This window comes from Glossina fuscipes, unplaced genomic scaffold (assembly GCF_014805625.2).
Source record: "Glossina fuscipes isolate IAEA_lab_2018 unplaced genomic scaffold, Yale_Gfus_2 1, whole genome shotgun sequence".
NCBI classification, from domain to species: Eukaryota; Metazoa; Arthropoda; class Insecta; order Diptera; family Glossinidae; genus Glossina; species Glossina fuscipes.
This window is the reverse complement of record NW_023998415.1, coordinates 30,981,880-30,999,008: the sequence shown is the minus strand read 5'-3', so window position 1 is coordinate 30,999,008 and position 17,129 is coordinate 30,981,880. Positions and strand designations below refer to the sequence as shown.

General features: G+C 34.8%; 1 protein-coding gene across 2 annotated transcripts in view; it reads left to right on the top strand.

Annotated features, from left to right (window-relative positions):
* The window catches only part of LOC119632455 (glycoprotein 3-alpha-L-fucosyltransferase A), an 18,076-nt gene extending 2,477 nt beyond the window's left edge, over window positions 1-15,599 (top strand). For both annotated transcript variants that reach the window (XM_038025370.1, XM_038025371.1), the window contains exons 2-6: window positions 12,908-13,078; window positions 13,190-13,884; window positions 13,970-14,201; window positions 14,295-14,478; window positions 14,538-15,599. In XM_038025370.1, the coding sequence (XP_037881298.1) occupies window positions 12,993-13,078; window positions 13,190-13,884; window positions 13,970-14,201; window positions 14,295-14,478; window positions 14,538-15,053 (1,713 nt within the window). In that variant the 5' untranslated portion in view covers window positions 12,908-12,992 and the 3' untranslated portion in view covers window positions 15,054-15,599. The remainder of the gene's footprint in view (window positions 1-12,907; window positions 13,079-13,189; window positions 13,885-13,969; window positions 14,202-14,294; window positions 14,479-14,537) is intronic.
* Window positions 15,600-17,129: the final 1,530 nt, after the last annotated feature.

Here is a 17,129-nt window from a genome sequence, read left to right as displayed (position 1 = left end):
CTTTCCCTTTCCCTTTCCCTTTCCCTTTCCCTTTCCCTTTCCCTTTCTCTTTCCCTTTCCCTTTCCTGTGACGATTTTTTGCAAGAACACTTTTCACGACATTTTCGTTTTGCAAGTATGTCCTTCACAAGATACCTATTATATATATTCGTAGGAGTTTGATTTTTTCGCATTTCATTGGGTGTTTGCCTGAAGGTCTAAAGATATGCAATAAATATATCTGAAATAATTCAAGGCTATTAGTAATCATTTATCAGTTATGTATGTAAAAATTTCATTTTCAAAACTATCAATCAATTACTAAAAATCAAATTGCAGTCAAACACAAAACTAAAATAAATTCTTTCTAAACTAACATCAGTTGTTGTGTCCTTTTTCTATTAATATTTATTAATATGCGTAACGTAATTAAAAAGTGAGATGCAAGCAATAAATCCAAGCCCGATGATCGCTGAATGGTAGAAATAGTGCGATGAAGTTGGAATTCACAACCAAAATTGCTTCTTCTTGTTCACATTAGGTTCAGTTGATTTCTTCTTCAAACAAATCGCAATATAAATTACTTCTTCTTCTTCTTCTCTTTCATATTTTATCACTATTTATAAATAATTAGCGTTATTTATAATATTAGGTAGGCTGGAAATTTCTTGCCGTTATTTTAAACATCAGGTTAAAATAACTTTTTTAGATAGCTAGACAAATAATTAGTGGTAAAGATACCTACATATACATATGCAGAGCAGTGATCGGTTGTATTACAGTAGTGAGACGTAAGTAAGCCGTGGAAGACCAAACTGAGCATTTGGAAAAGGTAAAAAAGCTGCAGAAGCACATAGAGGAATGTGTGCTATATATGCAACTAATACAATAGCAGAACGCCTTTGTCAAAATTGTTTTGTGAAATTTTGAGTGGAAGCTTTACTACACTCCCCTAGAGCAAATACCATTGACAACGACCAACTACAGATTATGATTGAAGCTAATCGACATATACAACTTAATTCGTATAAAAGTGCAAAACCGCAAGAAAACTTCCCGACTACCTAATATAGGACATAGGAGTAGACTCTATAACGAATAATTTGGAAATGATTAAAAAAAAGAAAACAAAAACTTTATTCTGCATATGTTTACCCTTTTCTAACCGCAATAGTTGTGTTAGAATGTTTGAAAAAATTTCCATAAATTCGATCTATTCGAGATCAACTTGACATATCCAAGAAATAAAGTCTTTCCGTTGCCTTAATGGACAACAATTTAGAAAGATGTGTCTATCCGCCTGAGTAGCCGAAGGCGAGGAATCTCGATTAGCAAGTCAATGGTCGTGGGTTCGAATCTCAAGTGCGGTAGAGTTTTAAATAAAAAAAAAAAAAAAAAGAAAAGCCAATAGCCTTAGATGTTAGTGCTTTTAAGAGTTTAATCTTAGAATTTATTTCTCTGACGAAATTAATAATAATAATAATAATAGAAAGATGTGAGCAGTTAGGTATCATTTATATAGAAAGTCCCGATATATGTTGGATCGTAAGTGATTAGGGAAAATTTTTTGAAATTGCTCTTGAGCCTATACGATATTTATTTATTGTGTATATGGTTTGTAAAGAAATTTACAAAGCATTGATTGAAAGGCTGGTTGATAATTTAGATCATAAGCTCGCTTGTGTTTAAAACTCCATCGCATTTGGTATTTGAATCCGCGAGCATTGCATTGTTGGTCGCGATCCTTTGTTTGATGTTTATAAAAATAGCAAATGTTGTTGTAAATGTTTATAAAGCATAGCAATGAGTATCGAAGACCGTGTAAGGGTTGTCTTGGATGCTTTCTTAAGTTTTTCCTTTCGCTGTCGACAGATTACGTTTTATTAGCTACGCTGGTTTCTGATATCACCCACAACTAACTAAACCAAAACTTTAAATATTGCGTTGAACGTAAACTCACGATCGATTGGCGGTTGAAAAAATCCCTTACGAAAGATCGTAAACAAATAAGACTGAGTATATGCCAAGGTAGCCAAAAAATGTCAACCCTTATAGACCTCATTGATTTGGGCCAATAGTGAATGTTAGCGCAAATGAATGTAAATTGAACGAGAAATGCGAATTTTGAATTTCTAAAGGCTCGATATTTTTTTTAATTTGTACGATGTGAAAGACATGATGGTTTACCTTTATAAATATTTCACTGATATGTGATGAGCATATTTTTTTGCAAATTTTCTTCGCGCATATGAGAATAATCGTCCGATAGCTGGCGATCATTTTTCGAAGGCAAATCACATCTAGGAATTTGTAATAAGCCTTTTAGAAAATGAGAATTATTTTGAATCGTATGTTTATCCTAACGCATTATACTTATTATTAGCATGACAAATATTTGTCCCTAATTGCTGCAGGCAGTGTGCTTGTTTGCTTACATATGTATATGCGTTGCATTTCTTTCAAATTGTTTTGAATGGCGTTTTCCTTCTAATAAAATGTGTAAACACACACTAATCAAGTCAAGAGTTTGCTTTCAAGAGTTTTTAGCGGCAATTATGTTATCTCTTATAGGATGCGAGCGTGCAGGAATTTTGCAAATGCTACTTTAGGCCTAAACTAGCTTCCTTCGTACTCTAGCGATTTTCTTCATGAATTAACAAGTTGCGCGCGTTCTTCATTTTTTTGTATATGACACATCGCTCTTACATACGCTTTTCTTTAATTTTTCTTTAAGTGTGTCTCTCATTGACGTCGTCATTGCTGTTATTGTTATATGAAAGATTCACCAACAAAAGCAAGTCAAGTGTACACTTCACATATTGTTATTGTTTTTGTACGTAAAAACACAAAATGTGGAGTGAATTTTTATCCCCTTGTACGCAATACTTACTGCATATGTTCTGCAAAGATTTTTTGCATTCATCAAAACGAAAAATTTCGTATTGCTAGATTTTTCTTTGTGTTTACAACCAGTCCAGTTAATCAGCGATTCAGCTATTCAGCGATTCAGCTATTCAGCGATTCTATGGTTATTAATTTCCATTCGTAAATTGCATAAGATTCTGAATTAATATAGTCATACTCGCTCGTCAATCCGTCCGTCCGTATGTTTGCCGTTCCAAGAACTCATACAGAAAGTAGGAACTCAGTATATATGTAATCTACCTTTACTTTAGCGTTACGGTGCCTATACTGATGATTTCAAAGTAAGTAGAAATACCAACAAGCGTTGCAAGTATCCAGCACAACAACACATTGTATCCTCTGAACCATAAATGTATGCAAAAAGTTGGTGAAAAAGTTATATTCGTCAAAAGGAGAGATCGATGCTTGGATTGCGATTAACTTTTATGAAGAGGCTAACACCGACTCGTCTAGTTTTATAATGCTGCATATAATGCAAATAAGTTCAAAAATAACTATTAACCTATTGGGGTAATTAATTTTCTTATTTCCAAGTGTGAGAGCGATTTGTGCCCACGCACTTGGTAAAAAAGCCTCTTCAATTATTTATCATATAAAAAAACTGAACATTCGGATAAATTTTGAGCTTAATATTTTCATATCCACCACTTGAAATTTTGGTTTGAGGTTAGGTCTCTGTAAGACACGTTTTTTTTTTGGCGGAAGGAAAGGTACTGGAATAGAAATATTTCGACAGGTTTCTAAGCATATCTTTCAGCTTCGTCCTTCATCAATGCGGCCTAAGCATAAATTAATTTAGAAAATGATTCTGAATCGATCGGTATAATAAAAGCTTGCCCATCCCAAGTCCCTTTGAATGTTGCGTACATTCGCACAAGTTTAATATACCCTTGTACTATAATTGGAGAAGGGTATAAAAAACCGGTCTTTCATTAGTAAGACAATTACCTTATCCTAAAAATTCTATGTGAATGAAAATTGCATGAGTTATTCCCCGAGCCGTTTTCAAAAACCCTGCTTCGGGGAAAACTCGTTCATAACTCCAATTATGTTAAAAAAACGAAGTTCTTTAGCCAAATCTTGCTACGCCCACACGATATGGTGCCGGGCGTTATGAAATGTTTGTCAAACACTTGGTGTTTGATTCCATAGACTGCCACGCATTCACACGAAATGTGATAGGACGGTTCACTCCCCGTCTCCCTTCATAGGCTTTGCACAAATCGAATCAAGATACTTATGTTTTTCCGGCGGCACATGGGAAGACTAGTTTCCGTGTAGAACTCACTACCCAAGCGAAAGAGTCCCGTCCCCTAGATTTAGGATTTTACTTGTTATGTCGGGAGATATTAAAAATCTTTTTTTCCCTGTAACAGTCCTGCTCTATGCTTTCAACAGCTAGCTAATTTCTTCTGCGTCCACTGTCAAATGAACCTTTTAGTACGACTGCTTGGTATTTCTCAGAAAGGTTCAGAGCAGTAATCGCCTTTCAGATTCTTCGTTTGGTTTCGATTTTTGATACTAAGTGCACTTTCTCGTACTTCCGTAGCTCGGACTTCAGTGATACTCTAACCGAGAATATGGTCTGTCGTGTATTACATGCGGACGCATAAATGCATAAGCTTCTGCTTGAAATGTGGCGTGAGTATAATCCAGTGGTATGGCCTTTTGATATCTAGGGGCGCATATATAGTTCTCCGTTTTATAATTTTTCAGTTTCCAAAAATTAAGAAACCATTTTTGTACTATTGTTCCAGACTCTAAAACTGGATCATGCCAAATACATCGCTCCTATAAGGCTACTTTAAACTGACGGGACAGCGTCAGTCCGATATCTTAGCAAAGGGTTTGCTTATGAAATCTCTTAGTAATTCTAAGCGAGTTTTGTGCTTTTTCGGTTCAGTTTATTGATATCCGGCAATCTAAGTACGCATATGCGTTTCTTTCTATAGTGAGGCGAAGAGCTCTTATTCCCAGCAGCGCTTCTGAAACATCCAAGAGACACTTCATACCCCTAATTGTATCAGTGTTTAAGATCTGCTACATTTTGTTTAACGTCGTCCAAAGTTAGGACGTCATCGAATTTGACGTCATAGTATTTTACTTCATTCCAAATTAAGGGCAATGAGAATAACATTGCTCAAAGAGAATTTTTCGCTTTCTAGAGTAGGGAGCCAAAGGCCCTATGTTTGTCCTGATATCAAATATGAATCTGAATGATTTTGGTAGTCGCTCATCTCTTTCGTTATTTTGGGTATAAAGGCCAGATTCCATTCATGGAATATATACCCAATAGAAACCTGGCTAAATCAAGCTTTTATGCACTCTACTAGAGTAAAGTTGATCTTATTTTACCTGGTCCCGGGAACGTGTACGATACAATTGTTGACGCAACCCATTGCATCTTTTCAGCGTAGTCCGGGAAACCCGTAAATAATTCAGAAATATCCCAAAAATAATGATTGAGTACGGTAAAGTATGCTGAACATACGGCCGTTATCGGTTTTCACAATTATGTATGACATGGTATCAAGTCGTGAGAATAATGTGATTTGAAACACGTGCAATATTCGATTTTGTTCGATACCATATAAGATGCACATGGATCATCATCATCACTAATTGTACACATATATGATAGCATTAAACTGAAAAATGGTTTATATATGTACATACACATCTACATACTAGTTAGATATTAAGAGTAGTACATGGTACGGATATTAAGAAATTTGAAGAAGAATTTAGAAACCACTTCTCATTTGGCAGACCCGTATCGTGTAGAAGTACTACACGATAGACACCCCCAAAATACATATCTGTTTGATATGAACAAAGTAATAAAATTCATGCAGTTACTTCATTATCGTCGCCGCTTATTGAACAGCATCGGGAGAGTTAGTTGAATATTACAAGTCTTCTTATTATAGTCGCTTATTTCCAAGACATATCCCCTTAAACGTTGGATAATAATAAGGCTCTGTACTTTGCCTTTTTCCCCCCTTAGGCGTTGATCTGCGTCGGTCGTTCTCTCTCAATTTACAAAAGATCTTACAACTTTAAGTTACAAACATTTTTAATCGAAAACTTGTTAAAGTTAGAACATCTGAATACGGTCGAGCAGCGAAAACGCAGCGCATCAGGAGAAGTATTGACCATTTTCGTTCCTTTGATGGAGTTAATAGAAAGAAGAAAAAGTTGTCGGACGTGAGAATATAAAATAGCGTCTGTCTGCATGTGTTCTAAATGTTAAAAAAATTCTGTCAAGGGCTTTGGGTTTTTAAAATGGTGCGAAAATAATTGAGAGCAGTCCATATCAGCATCCTTTACATTCATATCTGATCAAGGATAGATAGCAAGGTTACAATTCACGTACGCCGGCGGAATTTATCAGGTCTTGCTTACGAAATATCGATCGCTTACAGCGTAGGATCCCGACAAGGCTGCGTCTAACACCGTCCATACGCGTAAACATCGACATAAAGTAGCCTGTACTGTAGTTAGGTATAGGTTCACACCATCCACATGCGTAAGCAACGACATAACGTAGTCTGTACTCTAGTTAGGTATAGGTCTGTTCACGGTAATATCTTTTGAAGGCTACTGTAATAGGATGTCTTGGAAGTCAATCTAATCTTGAGATTGCGACGAATGCGTTCGGATTGAGATTGTTTTGAACTACGTGCACATCCGGCTTATGCTGTTTTACTATGAATTTACGTTTACAATAAGCGTTGATATAAGAGAGAATGTATAATAATAACAATAATCTCCACTTTGCTAACACAAATAGCCAATCAGCCGCAATGTATGGCTTACAGTTATTTTTCGTAGCGATAAGAAATACAATTAAATTAAAAAACAATTTGACGGTTATTGGTAATGGTGTGGTTCTCTGACATAACTTTGGCTTAACTCTGACTTAACTCTACAGTGGTCAGTGCCTTATATGCTGGCTTAAGCAAACTAAGTTATATACTAAAATTACATTGTGTGAAAATATGTGAAAAATTTATCCACGATTATTGTGATGTGAAGATATGTGAAAATGTATACTTAACATAATCGTTGTGTAAGAATATATATAAAAGTGTATACTTAGCATAGTATTAGTGAACAGGTAGAATGCGATGAGTTGAATATGCTATAGTGTTGTTCCAAAAAGCTTAAGGATACACACACAGGCGTTCGTTATGCTTTCAGCATAAATTTATGACCGTACATGTGCATGTATACCGTACACGATTTATAAATAAGCCGCATACAAAGACGTTTTCCATTAACTTCAGAGCTTCCTTTTCCTTTGAGTTTCCTTTTTTTTTTTTCATTAGCATATTTTTTAGAGTAAATATTGTCATATGTCAAATTAGTTTGCGTACAAGTGGACACTTGTATCCTGATGAGCACGTATATGTGTGCCGACACACAGAAGGCACATATAATACATGTCCGCAAGCATGCATCGACATAGAAACAGGAAAAAAATTATGAGGCAGAAGCGTAGATGTGTGCGAATGCAAAAATTAAAAACTAGTTATGCATGCTTACAGAGAGTTATGCATTCCACAGGCAATTACTCATTATATAGGTTACACATAGTTTTAGTTTGAATGTCTATAGGTGCACACACACCTCCATTGGATACAAGCACTCGTATATTTAGTTAATTGCAAGTAAGGAAATGTGTGCACACTTTTGAGAATGTAGTTATTTAGAAAATTTGTTTCTTTTTCTCTTTTTTTTTTTTTTTTTTTTTTTCCCTTTCTTTGCATAAATAATACGGACGAGATATTTAGTTTAGTATTGTTGAGGTATTTGTTCTTAGGGGCGTTACATCAACTTAATGCACAAAAGGATTCTTAAGGAGTTAATTATTGCGTGGAAAGTTTAAAACATGATGTTACACATCGTGCTGAACTACATTTTAGAAAATTTCGTTTTCATTTCATTTCTATTCATACGCTAAGGAAAATATAATATTTTTGTTTTTTATTATTATTGCTATAAATAAATTTAGTCAAAGAAATAAATTCAAAGATTAAAACTTTTAAAGCTTACCTTACGGTAAACTCTAACCCATTTATTAGCTGAGAGCGTTAGCCTACTCGCCCGCTCAGGCGGATAAAGAAAAACTATGCAGTTTAAAAAGCAGTTACGGTTGACAAACTCAAAATTTTCTTAAAAGAATATTTCACTTTTATTGTTTAAATTCAATAAATTCCGTCCACTACCGACTTGGCACTAAAACTTTAAACGTAAGACTTAAGAAAAATTGAAATCAAATCAAATATTTTTGCAAAAAAAAAAAAATGTTTTTAACAATACTGTTGGCGTTGTTAATGTTCTTCTATGATGGATGGAATGATCCTATTAAAAAGTCAAGCAAGCTACTGTTTCCGCTTACCAAAGATATTGTTTGCAAAGACATATAACATGCAGTTAAGTTCAACGAAGACATCGCGAATGAAATTAAAATTCTCGCAGAGATGATAAGAAATTAATTTTTACAGAAATTTGATAAGCATAAGCTTTGACCAGTTTCCAGAGTCTGTTTCGCTGAAGGCAAAGATTTGATAGATGGAAAATGTGTGTTATTAAGCGACGAGACATAAGTTAGCAAATTTGCATTCCATGGCAGAAGGTTTGTGCACCGTCCGGCAAATCAGCCGCACAGCTAACTATACAGGCCGTGTGTCTCTCCGCCCATTTTTTCGCATGGAACAGCACCCGTTTCCAGATTTTACTTAAACATTTTTATATTTTTTGTATGTTGTTTATAAATTACTTTATAGCAAAAATAATTTTTTTTGCATTTTCCTTGCAATTGCTGTCAATCAGTGAATTTATTCTCGTGGAGAGTTTTTTTATTTGTTTAATAGTTCACTTTCAAATGAATTTTTGATAAACACCTTTTAAAGTTACCCTACAAAAATCGAAAAATTCCACTTTTTTGTTAACTTACAGTTCGGTTCTAACATGCAATGGATATTTACAGGGCCCTGATAAGTACTTGCACTATATATTAAATAAACATGTCCTGCATGTTTTACCTTAATTATGAAAATCAGTCTAGCAGAGTTCTGCGTTTTAGTTTCCTTTCCCCCGTAATTTTTTAAGGGTCAAAATACGTTCACGCTCGAACCCTGCATACTTGTTTATACACAAACATATATACACACCTTAGCGCCCTGAGGCAGTGTCGGAAGAAGCAGCGCTAGTGCTAGCTGGCACTCTGCCAGTCGACATTCTGGCCGCCGAGATGAGCCGCATCTACGAACGGCGTCGAGGCAACGAGCTCTCCTCACGCTTTATAAGAAGCGAAGAACGGATGGCCTCGTTGAGGATATGGCAGTCGAGGTAAGAAAGAACGACCAACGGAAGATGGACGTTCGTTCTTATCCCTAGCATAAGACGATGGGCTGAAACACGCCACAGCGAGGTTATTTCACCCATCTTCTAACTGGCCATAGCTGCTTTCGGAAGTATCTACACAGATTCGGGCACGACACCTCGCCTAACTGCCCAATATGCGCGGATACGAAGGAAGACGCAGAGCACGTAACGTTCTACCGCTATAGATTTGAGAACGGGTGGCCTCATGTTCCGCCTAACCAGATAACGAGCGTACTGATCGGCAGTGCTGCAGCTTGGAACGCCCTAGACGCGTTCGCTAGCAATACCCTTGAGAAGCTTTGACGACTGGAGAGACAACGGGTGGAGAGCAGAGGATGTGGAAGTCAATAGTGTATCCCACTGGAAGCGTGCTAACGACAACCAGCTCCCGCGAATTAATACCTAAAGGTGGCCCCGCGAAGGGGAGTGGTACACCAAGTTTGTGTGGGAAGTCATTTTAGTACGTAGGCGCCTTGGATGGCGAATCGTAAATGCATTATACATCCGCAGTGTTACTCGCCCCTACACCAACCCGACTAACATTTGTTTCGCTCTGCGCGGATCTCTTTGAAATTTGTAAAAACGATTTCAAAAAAAGCCTATAAAAATAAAAGAAAGATCTGTTACTAGATCCGATATGTAGCAATTCGCAAACCTCATCCTTCTAACCATTCGCTGATCTTTCCTTCTGTCTAATGTCTGTGTCTTCTGGCCGAAAAAAGAAAGCTAACAGTCTTACATTTGACATGAGAACTTCATGCACTTAGGCTAATATTGAAAATGTGCCAGTTAAGTCGAGAGATATGCCTGCAGCGTAACACGGACTGAGAATATCTCATCTTATCTCACTACTCATTTATAAATTATAAAAATTTCCACGTGTAATTTATAAAAATGAAAATAAACAGGCACGCCCTATATCCTATATTCAAGAAATATCCGCCTGAATGGCCAAGTAGACAAGAGTCTCGACTAGCAATTCAATGGTCGTGGGCGGTAGAGTTTTTAATAAAGCCTCAAATGCTAGTGCTTTAAGACTTTTACTCTGAGAATTTATTCTCTGGCTAAATTTATAATAATAATAATAATAATATATTCAAGAATATAAAAATTACATCTGTCCGCTTCTTTCTTTAATTTTGTTTAAAGAGATCAGGTGTGGTTATTAAAGATTCGCGCTCAGGATAAATTATAATTTTCTTACTAGATTTTTTTTTTTTTTAATGTGTATGGTTTGATAGTGTTAGTGTTATTAAAGTTACACGATTTTATTGCAAAAAACGCCACGAACTTTTTCCTCGATTCAACGTAAAGACTGATTGACTTGAAAGAAGTGATCGTAAGACAAGGCAACCAAGCAGATGAATGATAACAAAAACTGATCTAAATCTATTTAGAGTCAATCTGCCATGGCATATATATATATATATATATATATACATATAGAGATGTGAAGAAATGAAAAGTTAGTACACGCGAATAATAGAAATTAGAATGAAGCTTCGAAAATTCGTATTCGCCAGCAGTTGAGGTCAATACGCTTTTATCAACACACACACACCTCTTATTTATATTGCGACGTCGCTTGCATATGCAATAAATTTGAAAATATATTTATGTAATTGTTTCTCTCTGTTATCATATGCACACACCCCTTATAAGATAACAGTTGATAAATGTGTGTGATACATATCACACATATATATCATCATTAATCATGTAGCAAAATTGATATCGAAAAGTATTTATATTCCTTTGAAAATAAATCTAGACTCGAATACAAGCACCCAAGTATGCGTGTTAGAGACCTTAAAACGTGTGCTAGTATTTTACAAGCATAAGATGCACATTTAATGACATGTCCCTAAGTGTTCGTCCACATTATTGAAATTATTTTTATTTTTATGGCTTTTCGAAATTTTTCAACAAAATTGAATATTGATTGATACGGAAATTTTCTCGTTCTTCTAAAGGTAAGTTACATAAGTCAGGCCTGAAACCGGATGCGACTCATTAGAAAGCACTCTGTCGTAAATACACAATCGCGTCTCTTCCGCGGTACACTCACTTCACTTCTGAAATCACTTATACTCTATATTACTTGCGGTTTCTTAATTCTTATGCGATATGCGTGGATTACTTATGCGTCAGACGAACAGATGAAATGAGTTTTCCAACTTCCTCTGCCGCTAATAAAAACGTTCGTTTTAAGGCGAAATATCTTATTCTACGCACGATTTTTGGTGATGCCAGGATGAAATCAACACACGAACTTTTCGAACCTAATAAATTTCCTGTGGTAGTTGCTTACAGAACAAGGGTATATTAATTTTGTGAGGATTTATGCAACACCTTTTAAGCTTGTCTGTCCGTAGCTCGCAATTTTTGAGATATATTGATGAAATTTCGTACACTGCCGCACTTTCTTCCAAGCACGAATGGTATTGAAAAGATTTGAATCAAATCACTTTTTCGATCACTTTCCATATAACATCTCAATGTCAAATCAAGTAAGAAGTCGATGTATAAATAATTATGGATTCGTGTAGGGTACTTAATGATCCGCGATGCTCCACTATAGTGTTTTTATTTGTGTTTTTAACACAAAAATGTAAATGCCAAAAATACGAGTTATGGCTTTTTAAGCTTTTTTAAGATTTTTTCTGTCTTAAGTTTAGGCCCACGAGTTTACGCTTACCTCTCCATTAAATATTCGTGTGAATTACTTAGGAAGTTTATTGTATAGGTTTCGTTTCCTTTCTTAAAATCATAGCTTCTTTCCGAATAGGTTGGACTGTTACGTGTGCATTGCTAAAATGAACAATGCAAGATATATAGAAGTATTAGTGGAAACAAGCATTTACGTGAAATCTGAAGACGAATAATCGTTTTAAACTGATTCAACACACACACACACACACACACACACACACAGACATGAGTATTATTGGGCATTTTATTAATGATGAGGCTGGTCAAGTAGCCATGCAGCGGGACCCTGAGATATATAGATGAAGATATTGATTCATCACGTTTGCCGGGACATCTCAGGCAAATGTTTTCGTGTTACAATCGCGTGCACAAAACTAATATGCCGCCCTCAATTAAGAATGAGTTAGTTAGTTAGTTAAACATTACCGCTAGCAGATAATAGAATTATAAATGTGAGCAAGAATTGTTTTCATCTGTGACTAAAAGAGTTTTAACTGTTAGTGAAAAACATGTCATTGAAAAAAGTTAACCATCTTATTAAATATTCTCATAAATTCGTATTCTTTTTTTAAATCTAATACCAATAGAATAAAAAAGTTTTTATTAACCAAATTAAATAAAACAAAAAAATAAAAAAAAAAAATAAAAAAAATAATAAAAAAAATCAATAAATAATTTTGCGAAAAATAATCGTATGACAATATTGAAAAAAGAATAAAAAGTGTTTTTTTCGTTTTTTATTTATTTTTAAAATAATATATAAAGAAAGAAAAAAAATATCATATAAATATCATATATCGTTTTGTTTTTAATAATAATAATAATAAAGATTCTCTTAAAATGAAAAATTTAAAAAAATGTTAATGTTTTGTTTTCATATTTATATCTCAAATAACAGAAAACTATTACGAAAGGAGAAGAAAATGTGGAGCCTCTAATGAATAGTTTAGTAGCGGCAGAAATTTGGTTTCATTCAAATTAACATGAGACGTCCGAAAACATCATTAAAGAAATATTTTTATTTCACAATAATATGTGCTCTGCTGCTTATATTCGGATTTAATTTAAAGTAAACATAATAATCTTTTAGTTATTTCAAGTACAATGTAAACTTATTCATTCGGCCTATATCCATTCTGTGTATATATATATATATATATATATATATATATTTATTTAGAGAACGTGAAGCATGGAAATCGAAAGCATCGACTCATTTCTCGCTTACATCCACACGATTAACGCATCAACAGCAGCAGCAACAACAACAACAACATCAACATCAACATCAACAACAACAACAACAACAACAGCAACAACAACACTTAATTTTGCCTCATTCAAATATCGGATATGATTATGATGATAAATATAATGACGAAACCTATAGTCCTGAAATGGAGGATAACAAGAACGATGACAAAAACTTATTATCAATCCGCAAAACAGTCCATACTACGAAAATCACGAATACTGAAACAGAGTTAACCAACAGTGAACAACAACAACAACAGCAACAACAACAACAACAGCAACAGCAGCAGCACCAGCAACAGCAGCTGCACCAGCAGCACCAGCAGCACCAGCAACTGCAACAAAATCAAATTGCTTCCGATCCTTTACAGTCGAATGTTAGAGCTTGGTTTTTCAAGAATGGCAAATATTATCCGAATCCGGCGCCGGTGCGTAAAAAACGCAAAGGTAAAAAAGCTCATTTACAGGGTTCGAAATTGTTCCCATTTCAAGATCCACACAGTGATCGTATTGTAAATCAACTTATGTATGTACCATCCAATTATGACGAAATTAAGGTCAGTGGCAAATTGAAAACCATTCTATTGTATAACGGTTTGGGTCCTTGGAATGTTAAACAAGGTATATTCGAATAAGAGAATACAGCAACAAGAAATCATTATTATGTTACATATATATATGTTTTTATGTACATTCTATTATCTAGGTCGCGAAGTCTTCCTACGCTCGAAATGTCCGGTGGATACGTGTGAAATTACAGCTGTTCGTGATCGCGCCAATACCGCAGATATGATTCTATATAAAGATCATTATATACCGACAGGTTTTAGGCGTCCAGCCAATTCCCACCAAGTCACAATGCTATATTACTTGGAATGCCCCTATCATACGCAGAACGTTAAAGTAGCTGATGCCATCAATTGGACGGCAACATATAGGTGAAGAGTTAATAAAAAATGTATGAAAAAAAAAAAGAAGAATTTGTCTAATCAAAAATTTTGTATTTTTTTTACATGCACCGCAATCTATAGACGCGACAGCGATATTGTGGCCCCTTACGAGAAATGGCAATATTATGACAGTCGTATTCAACAGATTGAACAGGATCGCAATTATGCCAGCAATAAGACGAAACGGGTTGCCTGGTTTGTATCAAATTGCGGAGCACGTAACGGTCGTCTACAGTACGCACACGAATTAAGCAAATATATCGAAGTAAATATATATATATATCGAGTTAATCGGATACTAAACGCATCAAATTTTATTTTAAGGTTGACATTTATGGGGCTTGCGGCAATTATAAATGTTCACGGGTAACGGCCGATAAATGCTTTGAAATGTTGGATCGTGATTATAAATTTTACCTCGCATTTGAAAATTCCAACTGCAAAGACTATGTAACTGAGAAATTTTTTGTAAACGCCTTAAATCGTAACATATTGCCCATAGTTATGGGTGCACGACCCGAAGATTATGAAGTCAGTGCACCACACCGCTCCTATATACATATAGATGAATTTGCCTCGGCAAGTGAATTGGCCGATTATTTGCATATACTGGATAAAGATGATAAATTATATAATTCATACTTTAATTGGAAGGGAACGGGGGAATTCATAAATACATATTATTGGTGTCGGGTATGTGCCGCGCTGCACGATGAAGACTCGCTGCGTAAACCGCGTTGGTATACGGATGTTAATGATTGGTGGCGTGGTGCGGGTGTTTGCACAAACGGTTCGTGGCGTAATTTTAAAGCGCGCAAAGACATCATTACGGATGATTAAGCAATTAAGGTTACGGCAGTGACGTCGCGAGAACGAGAAAAAGAATAGTTTCTTTACGATTGTTGCAAAATCAATCCAAGCCAGTGTAGATTGCAAGACATGATGTTTGCATTTTAGGAAATTCAAATTTCTAACTACACTTCGTTTAGTAAAAGTTTTATAGAAATTAATTTAGTTAGAAGTATTTTATGAGACATTCATAACGTGACTGAAGACAGCCAAAACTGCGAACACCTTGATTTCCGTTTCTATCTATCTATCTCGCTCTCTCTCTCTCTCTCTCTCTCTCTCTCTCTCTCTCTTTCTGTTTTTTGATTACCTTAATAGGTTCGCATTAGATGTTAGAAGGTAAAAAAAGTTTTCCAATCTAATTAAAACAGAGCCCTTAGATTATTAAAAAATGTGTACATTAACGCGATCTATTTGTCTTGTTCACTTTGAAATTGAAATGTTTCTCATACCTTGTTGTCGTTGCCCTTTCAACTATGCCCGTTTAGTCCAGACGTAAAGCAAATTTTTAGTGATTCATAGTCGATGAATGTTATATATATATATATATATATATATATGTATGTATGTATGTATGTATGTATGTATGTATAATGATATGCCTATGCATAGGAATATTTATTTTTTTTTTTTTTGTAAATTTAGCTCTCATTCTCTTTCAATTCAATCTATATTGTATATAAAATGTTCAGTTTGAGATCGTATTATAGTTGAAACGAAACAAAAGATAAATTCGGCAAACTTCTCTCGCTATCTCTCTCGATCTCTAATACCTCTTTTTCACTCTATTTGTCTGTTGTTTACCTTGTAAGGCGATGCTTATAAAAATTCCTTCTTCGTTTTTCTTTTTATTTTTTTATTTTCTTTTTTTTTTTTTTTTCCTAACAAGACTTTTCGTTGCATTGTGCGGTAAGGAAAATGTATTCAGCTTAGTTAGCGTTCCTTTTCATTTATAGTCGAATGGGTGTTGTTTAAGTGTTTCGCGCAATTAAAGGACTTAGCAATAAAAGCAATACTTATTATTATTTATTTTTAGAAAAAATAAAGGTATTCGGCTTAAGTTGAATCATGAAGACCTATTGTCGATGTAGTGATGTTTACACAAAAAAAAAAAAGAAAAAAAAAACAAAAAAATAAAGAACATCGCGCCCATATATTAAAAGAAATAAATAGCTAATCGAAATTTCCTTCCGATTTTCGACCATTTAATCAGGAAATATGATCTAGAAAAATATCGAAGCTTTGATGAACTAAGGCTGGACAAGGCTAGATCGTATATTAGGCGGTACAAAAATAACGTCAAGATATTTTTCGTATTTTCCGGTTTTGGATATGAAAAATTTAATTGACAATAGCAATAGCAATAATAATAGCAATAATAATAGCAATAGCAATAGCAATAACAATAACAATAATAACAGAAATTAATTAATAACGGGAAAGCAACTTTTGTAAATAAAAAGTACGAACTTCGATGAGACGAAGTTTGATTAAATGGTCGCGCGAAAGTCAGAAGGATATGTTGCCGTCGTTTTTATAATAACTGATTACAGTAAACTGTTTATTGATAGGCACTCGGCACTCCGCCACTCTTTAACAGAGAATGAGAATCCGAATCGAATATTATTCAAACTACATTTTTTTTTTTTTGGGTGAAAACAAAATCTATTGTAAATTGAAGCAAATTTTACGAGTTTTACTCAATTTTAAACGACAGCGACAATATTCGCGTGCTGCTCTTTCCTTGCATTATTTCCTCATCGTTTCGTTTCTCTCATTTCTTTTGTTAAGAATTGCTTATTTATTATGTAAGAGCATTACGAAACATTAAAGAGCCTTCGAAAAGAGAGCACATGAATATAAATTATCATTGAGTTATTGAGGTTGTTAAATCAATTTCCCTCACCCATTACCGAATGATGATGATGATGATCGATTGATTGATTAATTGATTGATTGGTTTAGATCTAAAAACGAATATCAGAGTTGAAGAGTGTAAAACCATTACGTATATTCAAGGGAGAGAGAAATCGAAAGCTTGAGATAAAATGTCGGAAATTTCTTTAG